The sequence below is a fragment of the Centruroides sculpturatus genome, unplaced genomic scaffold (genome assembly GCF_000671375.1).
Source record: "Centruroides sculpturatus isolate CEXI.00-Female unplaced genomic scaffold, Cexi_2.0 scaffold541, whole genome shotgun sequence".
Classification (NCBI taxonomy): Eukaryota; Metazoa; Arthropoda; class Arachnida; order Scorpiones; family Buthidae; genus Centruroides; species Centruroides sculpturatus.
The window spans coordinates 201,643-215,701 of NW_019384809.1; the positions used below are offsets into that span (position 1 = coordinate 201,643).

At 34.7% G+C, this 14,059-nt stretch overlaps 1 protein-coding gene across 4 annotated transcripts in view; it reads right to left on the reverse strand.

Annotated features, from left to right (window-relative positions):
- The window catches only part of LOC111629755 (high-affinity choline transporter 1-like), a 31,523-nt gene extending 19,631 nt beyond the window's left edge, over positions 1 to 11,892 (reverse strand). The window contains exon 1 of one of the 4 annotated variants that reach the window (XM_023373664.1): positions 11,426 to 11,892. Coding sequence is in view for 1 of the 4 variants with exons in the window: in XM_023373661.1 (XP_023229429.1) it covers positions 1,986 to 2,322 (337 nt within the window). In the remaining 3 variants the exon portion in view is untranslated. The other 3 variants (XM_023373662.1, XM_023373663.1, XM_023373661.1) reach the window with 3 other exon arrangements.
- Positions 11,893 to 14,059: the final 2,167 nt, after the last annotated feature.

Below are 14,059 nucleotides of genomic sequence, written 5' to 3' on the forward strand. Positions count from 1 at the left end.
TAATAAATAAAAAGTATGTAGTAAAGCGTACTATCTAATATATTATGTCACCTGTATGGAAGTAGAAGCAATCGAGCAAATTTTGCATAAGAAAATGTCAAAAACTCGGCTTTTATATAAAGAAAAATAATCGAAAACGTGATTCCTCCTGTCGTATGGGGTAGTAAAAGTAGATCATTCTTAAGTGCGCTTCTGTAATTCGTGAGGGACTCATAACGGACCGTAGCAGGTGCAAGTGGTGTATGCGGTCGATTGGCAACCGAGTGCAGAATATTCTATTCGGGATGTTTAATTATTCAAACCAATCAGTATTTAGTCTTTTCTATGCCTCTCTCTGTATTGTTGTAGCACGATGAATAGAGAATGACATCTGAATAATTGAAAGGTTCCCATTTAACAATAAATATTTCCCGAAACAGTTTAGTTTAGCTGTATCTTTACAGGTTATGAAATGGAATTAATAAGCTCTAAACTTTGACCTTTGATTTCGGAAAATCGTGTATATGACTCCACCCGAATAAAGCTTGTCTTTGAGGTATAGTGTGTGTTTTCTTCGTTAGAAATTAATTTATGGTCCACCGTCTAACTTAGACTATTATAAAGACTTCTTAAGAGATGAGTAATTAGAAAAGTTTCTTTAAATTATTCCACGTCCCACTAACATAAAGAAAATTAAACCAATTGTCTTTAACTTTCTATCATTTTTTTTCCTAATTATTTCGCTTTATTAAATGCATTTGTATAAAAATTGTTTTAAAATCTCAATTAAATATTCGCTGGAAAAATTCTTCCAGCCGCAATGGTAGAAATTTAATTTCGACCATTATATTTGTCCCATCTTCTAAAAGGAAAAAATTGATTCTTACCAGATGGGTACTTTCTTAATTACCTACGAATATACAAAATATAGGATTTTGTCTACTAGCGAGCGAGTTGTAGACAATTTCGCTCCTGTAGTATTGGAACAGACGGTTGATTTGTACCGAAAATCTTCGCTTTATCGCCCTCAAATGGTGCCTAATTTGAAAGAAAATAGGCTTATACGGGAACGTGAAGAAGTAAATGGAGTGCAAAATGTCGAGGAGTATAGATTATGAACCGCTAACAAATAAAATAACGTAATTTACAGTGTTTATTACTTCAATTTTATAACAATTAATTAATTTTTAACGATGCTAAATTTATCTGCATATGGCCTACATCATGTATCTATGTAAAAAATATATATCTCGTTCGTTGTTTTGATTCTTGCACTTACATTTTGTTTGTTAATAATAAGAATTCTTCTGTAAGAAACAAAAGACTTAGAGTTAAATAAGCTAAATTCGAATAAAAACCAAGTAACTAACTATCGTGCATTTCGAGCCATAAAATAAAACGAATGATCAGAAAGATAAAGAAGATGAAAGAAAGGTAAACAGGAAAATCAACAAATTGAGAGAGTAAACATTAAAGTTTGCAATTGTTCCTGGAGAAAATGGGTTTGATTTTTTTAGACTGTTGTTCTCTTTACTTTCTACAAGAAGAATGGTTTTTTTTTAAAGTTACTGGTGTAATTTATATTGGTCTAAACTTTCTATAGAGGACGATCTAATTAGTCATAAGTTCTTAGATGTATGTGTAAAAACACAAAGAGATGAGGAACGGAGTAGCTGACAAAATGGAGGAAGATGGCTCGATTGGAATGGCGTACGACTAGCATCTTATAATTTCTCTATCTGTCAGATATTAAGCATTCTTAACGTTATAAAAACATTTTGTAAATAAAAGGTATAGCATATTTATTCGTTTAAAAGAAATATGTTCAACGCTTTGGTGAAATTTTATTCTTTTTTTAAAAATAGAAATGACTTTAAAGATATGTTTTTGTCGTTTTTAGGACGTGAGAAAAGGAGAATCAACTTTAAGAGCGTGATGGTTAGTGGGAGTTTTAGGTGATGCGTTAGGATAAGAAAGCGATAGAAATAGCGAGATAAAGAACTTACCTGAGATAGAGGTAGGCCGGAAAGGGAATTCCGGCAGGTAATAGCACGATAGTGAGAGAATGCCTGAGTTAGAAACAGACGGGGGAGAGGTTGGAAAACGAATAATCGTAGAGTGGAGCTCGGGAAAGAGAGCGGAAACAACAGTCCCCCCAGCGCAGGCTGGTCTTCTTGGAGGGAAAATTACGTAAACGGTGGCGTAGGCCGAACATGTAACGCCAATTGAGATGTGTTGAGGCAGAGAATCGGACAAGGTCCCGCCACAAACTACGCGACCCTTTCCGGATGGCGGACGGTCTGATGAGCCAGGTACGGGATGAAACCAACCCCTGGCTGTCATGTCGCCTGATTGGTCGATGCACGACCAAGATGTTCCGCCTATCTTGGAGACGTCCAATGAGGAATCCTGTCTTCCGCCCACGCCGAACCTCTTTCCGAGTAGGAGTTGTCCACGGGCCTGGGACCTAAGTTGGAAATTTCGATATCGATCCTCGGCCTTTTCATGACCTTTAGGCTAAGAGGCGAAACTAATTTTATCTAGAGATAACTCAGAATCGTTTTTCTTCAGCACGCAGATTCTCATCTCTACTCCCTACATAAATTATCTGCAACTCTTCAACCTCTCCAATTCTGTACATCATGTCTGTAGATTATATCTTCTTAAGAATTTTTGATAGCAGAACATCCCGAAGATAGTTATACTCCAATCAATTTTCCTAAGGTAAATCTCATAAATAGACACAACTTGGAATAATCTGACTCTCTCTCGTCTTACCCACAGAATAATTGACAGGTTGATTCGTGTCGAAAGATATTTTTCTTCACATATTATCTAACTTAAATAAGTCAAGGCATAAAATTAGGTATTGCTTTAATTAAGGAGTAGAATCTAAGATTAAAGAAAGGTATCGATAAGTATTTTTAAAGATATGATTTAGGATTAATGAAAGGATAGAACATCAAATAAAAAAGGGGTAGAATAATCTATGTTATCATTACAATATTTTATGCAATAAAACTTAAAGTAGGAAAGATAGAATAGATTTTGGCATTAATTAATTAACCTACTACCTATACACTCAGGTATTGCGGGTAAGCGAGACTCGAGCACTCTTTATTATTTCTATTATGAGAGAGGGGTAACACGGATTCGATCGTCCCGATTGAGATACAAGTTTGTTTTTTAATAGGAAGGGCGATTTACAAAGACATTTATCGCCCCTACTCATATCGTCCCTCATATTTAACTATGGAATTCTCGGGAGAGTAGTAATCGACAGAGTAGATCGATGATAACCAAACCACCACCAATCGAAGCTTCGTATCAACGCATGCTCCTTTCCTATCAAAAAACTCTATCAATAAACACTCAAAACTAAATTATTCGGGTTATTATTACGGATAACAGAATCGTCCCCCTTTCCATGTAAACAAACAAATACATATAACAGAATCAATGAAGTTATTGATATTATATTTTCATATTCTTTATGATAATTGTTACTTTTTTTATATAATAAAACCCCCTTCCCAAAGTCTTATTTCGTTCATTTAATTTCATAGTTGTCTAGATAGATTCTCTAGACACCCGCAAACAATTATATCTTATTTAGTCTTTTCTTATATTAATGAATGAAAATGCCAACGTAAAGAAGTTACTATAACACTATTTATGTGTTAATATTCTGAGTAATATAATTACCGTTTTATTCTTATTAAGAATGAGAAAACTAGGGAAAACTTTTGATATTTTAAAACGTTTTTTCCTATTAAAATATAGGAGAAAAGACGTGTAATAAAATAAAAATCATGTTCGGTATTTCGTGATGTTCTCTTGTAATAAACCTTAAGAGTAATGGAGACATTCGGAAAAATTTATTACGAAAAACATTCGAGATATATTCCAGATTGCATTTATTCGATAGGTGCTATAAGTTTTGAAAAAAAAACAACACTGCAATGTATTGATTTTCCAATCGAAGACGTACAGTAAATTAAGCATCAATAAAACTGACATTAAAATTTCTTACTTTAAGTAATTATTATTTGTGTTTGTATAAAATATTATTATTTTTCTATGCATTATTGTAAGTCTATCACGTTTGTATGAAATTAGAGAGGGTATTAAATCGGATTAAAGGGTATAAATAATCTTTCTATTCACTTATTGCTACAACGATTAGATTAAGCTTTTCTTAAGTGTTTTAGTATTAATATTTTTATTGATAATTTAAATAGGAACTAAGAAAAAATAATTTAAATATAGAGAAATCTAAATCTTTTCGTGTATTCAACTTTTCTTTATTATTATGAAGACACGGAAAGTGAATCCTGTACTGTACGTATAGTGTTTTATAAGGTAATGAATGTATGAAAATTTCAATAGAAATAATGTAAAATTCTTCCTGGTGAATGATGTATATACTTATTCGTAAATAAATAATTATTGTAGTATTATTAGGAAATAAACACTTAACAAGTAAATAAATAAATACAGAATGAATTCATCTGAAAGTATTGATCTATATAAATTGAAAGGTGGGAAATTAAATAGGAAAACAAAGGATACATTTATTAAAAGAAACCGTCAGGAAAATCTTAATGAAATCCTATTTTTATACACGAAAGAGTTTCTTAAATAATTAAATTCATCCGAATCTATAAGGATTCTTTGTATTGTACGAGTAGTGAATTTTCTTCCTAAATTTTTAAACGGATGACAGACTTTGTAGTCTTATTACAACGGGTTTTTGTTCATTTATCTATTGCATAATTTCTTTAGCATTGTCTGATGTTTCCAAACTTTAGGAACTTCTGTAACTAAAGAAGACAAACCATTACTTTTTCAAACAAAAAAGTAAAGACACGACCTTTTACCAGAGACACTGCGCTGTCTGCAGCCATAATTGACAAGTGATGGTTCACTGATTTGCTTTCTCGAACCGTAAACGATCCCCTTTTAAAATGTTTACCAAAGAAAAAAACAGATTTCTGTATTTATTTAAAGATCAACCGAGGATTTTCGAACTTCATAGACGAATACATTAATTAATTTAGGCAGTGTCGTCGTTTTAAAATCGCTCGAAGCTATCCGACTCGTCGCATCACTTCGGGGGAGGGCAAAGATGCCGTAAATAAGCCAAATTAATCCCGGTTGAAATTTTGAAAGAGGACCAGCTTCTACCCTGCAAACAATTGAACCGGATGAACAAACTGCTGATGAATCGGCCAATTCAGTATCTCCCCAGACGGTGTTTCATTATCCCAACAATTACTCCGGGTCTCTTTCTGGGCACGAACCTCCGCTAGTCGTCATGGCAACCGGTGATGTGGAAGAGAACTGCCTACTTGTCCACGTATCTGCGATACAAGAGAAGATAAGTCCGCGGGCGAATACACATCCTGTTGTAGATAATGGAGACGCTTTGTTCGATATTTTTGCATTTCGATTGGCAAAGATGGCGACTCACCGGGGTGACTCGACTCTACCTAAAACGATACGAGTAAGCCATTGTGCATTGCACCTACTTATATAAATACCCTTGAATTTAATATCGGTGCGAGACAGGTAAATCTTTTTTTTTTAGGAGGGCTCGGATTTTGCGACGATATCGATCGCGAGAACAGCCAAGAGCTTGGCTCGTTTCCTATACACATCTCCTAATTGGCAGTAATGAGGTCGAGTAAACTAACCATTCTTCCACACTAAATAGCTTACGAATTAAATTCGACGTGTTCTCCATTAAAAATACACTGTTTTTAATTAGTTAAACTCAAAATCATTGAGTTACCGTCAACATATAAAATGCTTATTGGCTTTAATACAACCCCTATATTAGAAACCAAATGCCAGATTTAGGAGGTCCATCAATTTCAATTTGCTGTTTGTTTATGAGGAGGGCCACGATTTTCAGATACTCATCTTGGATACCGTATTGTACCTGGATATATTTAGAATTTGCTTGGGAACGATCGATAGGGTTTGAGTCACGCCATCGACAAAAGAATAGGAATAAAGTGTTGCGAGTATTGTCCAGGCAGGTGTCCTCGACGACCAAAGCCTTCTAATTGGACGTCGGAGATCCCCTCACTGCCAGGATCAGACTAATGAGCTACAGAACCGCTAAGCGTGTCGGGAGCGCATGTAAATCCCGAGTGGACACACCTCCTTTAATCAGCCACCACTATAACTCCCATCCGATCATTCTTCTGAATCGCTGTTCGTACCAGAAAGATAAAGAACTCTAAAATAACTACAAAGATCGATGGTCGACGTTGATCAATGAGCCTCTGTTATTTTACTAGTCGCTCGCTTGTATCAAGGAATATTGCTTGAAATACAGGAGTATTAGTCTTGTAGTTGTTCTTGTAGATAGGTAAAATTACCTGTACCTTTTCCACCTGACGATTTTTTTAAAGATTGTTATTATAAAAACAACCCTTTTTGTTAGGATATCAACAGGAACATGTTGCTAGTATACTTATGTAAAAACAATACAGTATATTCTTATAATAATACGGTAAAAATCTCGAAAATCTATTAAGGATTCATTATTTAGAAATTAATTTTCCAGGAGTGATTATGATTTCCTTTAAATAATACTATTACAGATAATTTAGCGCGAGTAACAATCGATTACAGGTGTTACTATATAAACAAGAGACATAGTGTAGTGTAGACAGTTTAGTGTTATTTGTATGTATTTATTTATGCGTATTAAATTAAAATTAGTAGTATTTAATATTTGTATTAATCATTATCATCATACGGTACTGTCTTCTAGCTCCAATCTACCCCACTTTACTCTGTACAGTACTTATATTTTGGGATATAAGTAACTTATATACTTAATAATTCAGTGTTTACAACAAGACACAATTACACTGACAGTGACTCGGGTATAAGCGTCCAGGTTCACTAATATTGTGTTAAAAGTAGTGTCGGTGTAGTATGTATATTATCCATTATATATATAAAACTAGTAAATAGTACTTTAAATGCACTGTACGACAAAACCCTTTAAACATGTTGTTGTAAAGTATGTAGGAAGATGCGAATAACTATTTCCATGGATAGCATCAGTTGGTTATGGTAAAAATCAATCGGTTTATCTTTTGATCGTGACTGACTCACGAGCTGACTCACCGGAATTTCTGTTAGAACACAACCTCCGAAGGAAGGAACCGTTCGAGAATCCGTAATGAGTTTTCCGTCGGGATGACAATTGCCGCGGATGACGAAAGAAAATGCACGTGAAGAGAATCGTAGAAGATCGGGAAAACGTAATCAAAGGATGTTCGGTGGGAACTTTTTCCAATCAGTTCGCTGAAGAGGAGGGGAAAAACTTGTGTAAAGAGGCGGAAATAACAATTTCTAGGTAGTAATTTTTACGGAATAAGGAGAGGAAGCGTTTAGAGACAGGTCGGAAATGACGTCGGGAGGGTGACAGGTCCAGCTGGGGTCACCCGCTGCCGTCTATCGATCGAAATCCGTGCCCCAGGTGGACGTCCCCTTATCTAGACCCCCCTCTTTCGCTCTCTACTCGGGAAACAGATGAGACCGGTCCGAAGGGTAATCCTTTCCCCCTCTTGCTCCGGGGTGCAATTTGGAAAATAAATTGGTACTTTTCGCCCATTAATCACGTGTCGGAGCGCATGCGTCTCGTGTACTGTATTTCGCGGGGGGAGGCTACCGCCGATTGATTGGAACGAAAATTAACAGAATATCGATTGACCGATTGCGTCAAACGTTTGTCTTTGTACTTTTTTAAAACGTGCGCGGTAGACACTACCTGCCGTGTTCGATAATTAAGAGAACACAACCTGTTTATATAGTCCGAGGGGAGTTCCGGTGGCACCATCTGGTGCGACGCGATCGCACTAAACGAAACAAAACTTACCTCTTTCCACCTTCTCCCGACCCCGAAAGAGTGAGATTATCGGACGGAATATCTTTCCATAAAATCGAGAGAAGGGGGAACTTGACCACGTGACTTTCTATTCCGAACTAATGAGGCGAAAGGAGGAGTTAAAAAACGTCGTAACCTTGACAGTGCGTCTATTGTTCACCGGTTCCGACACTTAATAACGCTTTAATATATTAACAATGCGGCGTGACGTAAAGCGACTCCGTCCTATGACGTAGAAGTGACACGGGAGGTGATGTCTCCACCCAAAGCTCGGTTGACAATTTTGATAATTATATATATTTTTTGGTGATTGAAAGTTCTACTCTTTTACGGAACGATTAATTATTTTTATTTTACGTCAAAAGGAGAACGGAAATGAATTTTATTATAGAAATTTCAACCCCTTTCCTTTGGCATCGGACGTGAATTGACTTTTCGGGTTGCTTTTGACGTGTTTCGATTTTTAATTAGATTGTTGCCGTCTAAAAATAGTTTTCTAAATATGAATAATCCGAGAAGGAATTCGTTAGGCACGTGAAACTGTCTGTAGCATTTTTCAGTATTAATTTCCATTATATATTTTTTAAATCTATACAAATATATGTATATATATGTATAGTCTACATACGTTAAGTGTGACGTAGATAATCTCTAAAACAAAAATAGAAAGAAAAATACTGTTTCTAACTGAAGGGAAACTATTTGTGATGTCACTTCCGGCGATTGATAGTTCACAATCGAAAGGATTCTTTAAGTGGACCAATTATGTACGTTCGTGACTTACTAAAAATACGAATAAAAGTATTATTTCAGCTTCGTGTTCTTATATTAATCAAATTATTGCGTAAGGTTTTTTAATTATTCGAATACTTCTTCATATTATAATAATTACGTAAGTGATAAACACTATTAAAACATGGAAATATAAGATGGCCCAAAAGTCAGTTAATCATCGACGAGACTAAAAAAAAACAAACAAACACCCCCAACACACGGTTAACTTACTTTTAAGCCAAGTTGTATTTTCTTTAAAAGTTATATAATAACCTGAACGTATTGTAAGGAATATTTTATCTTATATCTTACAAATATTTATAAATAAAATATTATTTAAACAACCAACCTGTAACTATTCTTCTATACACCAGAACAGGTTTCTATAGAATGAAACAGGTATGTTGTATAATTAATGACGAATGAATGACACTTGACTCTTTTTACCTCCTTTTTTTTCTAGGAACTTGTGAAATTATTGTTGACGTTATATTGTATTACTAAACATAAATATAAATTACAAGAATTAAGAACAAAATGTCTAATTACTTCCTTTCGTATATTTATTCGATAAAAAAAAAATAAACAGTGGAGGAAATTTCGACACTTCATTACGTGTTTCATCTTCCTGCTTACAAGTTTTTATTCCTTTTTTTTTTTAATTCTGTGAAGGGGATAGAATCTTTAGGGTGGACAAATTACATACGTATAAGACTCGTCTCGTTATTCTGTTGTTATAAATCAGAACACTTTTATTTTCTTTCACGTAGAAATATCCGAGTTTAGCTATGTTTACGCAATAAAAAAACCGATTTTCTTGGTACATCGGATCAAGATAACAGTGCAATGATTTCCTTTTTTGGAAATTCTAAACCTTTTTGTTGTGCTGGATCACGTCCATCTGACTGAAAACTTCTCGTTTTGCATAATTGAAATTTTCCTCCAGTATTAAGTTTAAGTTTCTTTGATTCTAGAAAGATTTATCTTCTGTTTCCTCTCGTTTTTTTCCCCGTTTAGAACTGAGAAAAACGTCGTTTAATCTAGACTTAAACTAGAACTTTGCAGGTGAAACGGTATCCTACATCCTAGAACACTTGCCAAAAAAAAAAAAAGGTTTTATTACCCGTGATAAAATTTTATTACCAAAATATTCTATTTAAAGATGACATCTAAACGTATTAGAAAATTATATAGATATAAAAGCTTACACTTAAGAAATGATGGTTGAAAGTAATACGACTTGCATTAATTAGCTTACAGCTTAATGTTTTAATCTTTAAAGATTTTCGATGTTGTTTACAAAAACAAGGAAAAGGTCATTTGGGATGGATTTAAATATTTAAAATGCATTCGAAGTGCTTAAGAAGAAGCGTGATTCTTTTAATATATAACCGATATAAATCAAAATGATGAAAGGGTAGAAACGAGGATTATTGACTTTGCATCAGATTAAAGCTTCGTACGTGTTAGAATATAAAGATTTCGGGGTTTTGTTTCTTGATATATGGTGAGTGGTTACTTGACTGTCTCGATACGGTGATAAAAGAAAGGGTAAAATGTAAATCGAATGCCATAAAACACTTGTTATAGCCTTTCGGAAAAGGAAACAGAATTGCAGAATAGTTTACGCTGTAAACGCCTCAGCTACATTAAGGAAGCTACTGAATAAAACAGGTCTTGTTCCGAACCCGAGACACGCGATTCATTATACAAGAGGTCGTTTTTACTTCCAGAAAATGTTAGGATTATTCTTTAAACGAAAAAAAAAATATTATGTGCATATTTAACGCTCTCTCTCCGATAATTATCCTAATATATGGATGCTAAGTGGTGTGGCACGCATCTCTAATTTAAAATTTCATCGATTGGCCCACCGTTTAACCGGCTGGAGTGTATTATTAGATGGGAGTAATAGGGCCATTACGTGATTAGGCATCGACATAAATTAATTTGGTGGCGTAAACTAGTTATTGCTTCGAGTGTGGGGTAGAATTTTGTAGAAAGACAGAGAAAAAACAAAAAAAAAAAGTCTATCGAACGTTTAGTTTTTTTGCGTTACTTGTAGAGATTTACTCCAGCGATACAGTTGTTTCTAAAGGGTTGACGTTTCGCCCAACAAACTAAAGGCTCCTTCATGAATTATTACTGAGGTATTATCAAGCTGGCAAGAATCCAGTTTTGTGTTCCTCTTCGACAATGTACTATACCTGCATCTCTACGTTTATTTCACTCGTTTAAACCGAAATTCGATTCTATGTTCACATTCGAATCGCCCTACCAACTCTATTTATGTGACATCTTTGACGTGCCCTCCCGTATTTATGTCGAACGATCATAGCTATATTCATGCTTCTCTTCCTTTATATCGCGCTATGTTCATGCTTATATTCATACCGCCTATGTTCTTGTTAATATTTATGACAGATCTTACGTTACTACACATTCGAGTTTACGTTTACGTTCGATAAAATTTTGTTAATCTCCTATGTATTATAAAGAAATAAATACCTGAAGACGTTAGTTTCCTACGAGTATTGTTATTGTGACACTTTAGAATCTGTACGCTCAATTTCCAAAGCAGAAATTTGTTTATCCATGGATTAAACGGATCTATTTGGGTGGAGAACAGAAGAGCGCTTATAAGAAGTGTGGAAAATCCAAACGTGTTTCGTGCTTACGTGGTTAGACACTGAACGAAACTCGAATGACGTAACATTCGACACCACCCGTACTGTACGTATAAAACGCTCCGACACTTACCTGTGTATGCACGCCGACTCCATACGAGCGTGGTGTGACGTGGTCAGTTCCGACACAATGGCAGGGCGGGATTTGGTCCAAATCCCGTAAATGTCACCGGAAATCCCAAAGTGAGAACATCGGTTTTCCGATCACGTGCGCCCAGTACGTTAAACAACCGCATCCGTACACTCGGTAAAGTGATCGGAATAGCGGTGAAAACCGCCGGAGGTCGACCTCTCTTTCGTTTCCAGTCACCACTTCCTGCCATAGGAGATACATTAGAGATGCGATCGGGCGCGCGCCGATAATCCCGACCTTCCACGCTAGAAGCGATACTTCCGGAGTTTGAATAAACGGATCTAGAGATGTAGCGAAAAAGCGCTACTCCATTATAGTCTCTATCACGTGTTCTCATATGACGTGACCTTTATTGTTGCACTTCTCGTTTTCCACTAACGACCCGAACGTTATGCAGATCCTTCTTAAATCCGGACAATTTAATGTTAAATCTACACCTATAAAGGCTTAAAGCGAGGGGTCGAAGTACCTTACGAATCTTTCTTTTACCTGAGTGCCAATGACCTCGAATGGTGTTGTGTGTTGTGCTCGAATAACGCGTCAGCAAACTTTCTCGTTTTAAAACATTCGTTAAGGTCAGAGTTCGACTCGTAAACGTTTTAAGCAGCATCGGTTATGGATGCAACATCCCGGTTATCCTTAAAGATAAATGATGATATAATCTCGTTTTGAGGATATTTTTCTCATTTTTCAACACTGGAGGAAGTCCTGGAAACATAAATTATATTACATATATATATATATTTTTTTTTTCGTCATTTCAGAGGGTGTTTTCCTTTTCCAACGTAATATTAATAGCAATTTCCGTAATCCATCGTATTAAATTTACTTAATAAATAATATTCGATAGTTTATCCATTGTTTTGTGGGAAAGAAGACTTTTGATTTCCTTTTAGAACGTTAAATCTGCATCGATTCTTTCCAAATCTCCTCAGAAATGTTACGTCATCGGATTTCTGCAGACGAAATGTAATTTTAAAGCTATTGTTTGACTAAATTGTGTAGAGGTATTTTAGATTTCGATGCTGTAACATTGAATATTTAAACGCTTCGTCGGCACATTGATAATTAATTTTCTATTTAATATACCCTATTAATGGGATATTTCAAAGAAGGATGTAGTGCATCTTCTCGTTCTATATTATATCGAATGATTTGCAACGTAATTGCTGTTAATTTAAAAAAAAAACGATCGTTTAATTATTCACTAGTCGTGTAATTAATGGGTAAATATTGGATATAAGAATGCCCATTATATTTCTATTACATCACAAGTAATCTAGTGTTATTTTTCATTACGTGTGAATGTTTTTTATGACATATTTTATTATAATAGAATGCCTACTAATAAAAATAAAAACGCGTGGCACCATCTATTACCACTAACCGAAAATACTTTTAGTTTAACCGAAAAATATTTGTATTTCTTTAGATACAGAAGCCAAAGAAAACGTCTCCGATGCTTATTATTCAGTAAAAATAATTATTTTTTGCAATTAAAATCCGAATGGCATCCCTCGGATCTTCTTCTTCTCTTCTTCTTCTCTTATTAAAATAATCGATCGCGATAAACAGATAATAGAGGACTGCTTAAATCTTGTTAACCTTTGAAGATAATTAAAATATAAAACTCTCTTTGTATATCGAGATTCGGTAGGAAAAGTAGAAAAATTCGAATTGATCCATCCGTCCATTATGTAAATTAACTGCTTCCGTTTATCTTCTCTCTCTCTCTCTCTTCCATACAAAAAGTCATTAAGAATTGATATATTTTTTTTTTTTTTGCTTTTTATTAATTTTAACAAATGTAAAAATTAGTTAGGGGGTTATGACGTTAACTTGTATGCAATATTCCGTTACTATGGCAGCCGTGATAATGTTTATTTTAATAAATTTATGTCGGATCGGTCGACACCCGTCGCGCAACTTCATTTATTTACGACGTTGTTCCAACGTTTCCTTTATCTAAAAGCACGTCCTTTTGTTCTGAATTTCGTAATTATCGTAGTTACAAAAGGTTAAATTAAGTAAAATCGTATGATTTTTATTAAGTAGAATGAAAGAACAATGAGAGAAATGTTGCAATTTCGTTCCTACTTGAATAAATATCTCCTTTTCTATCGCACATTAAATCATCAATTTTTAAATGGCCGATAATGTCAATGATAAATATATGACGAAGATGTTTCTCTTAGGTTTTCGGTTGCTTTTTCTTATCTTTGACAGAAAAATTTTTTGTAAGAGAGAGAAGAGAGAGAGAGGAGGAGAAAAAAAAAGCAGTTTTGTGTTGGATCAGCTGCGGCTGACAATAAACAGTTAAATGGAAAAAAAAAGAATTGTAGAGAAAGTGGTAAATGCGACTGTCGTTCGAGTATAACATCTCAGATGTTTCGTTTCCTTTTCGAACGTTGTGTTTTTGCAATATAAATGAAGTATTTTTTGTTCTTCCCTGTAAGAATAAGATGTAAACATAACAGACGTCGTCCTATCTTTGTATTTTCTCTTCTTATAAGCATTTAAATCTTTTAAAATTCGTCTAAAACATATTTTTTAATATCAAAACGATAATCCCTC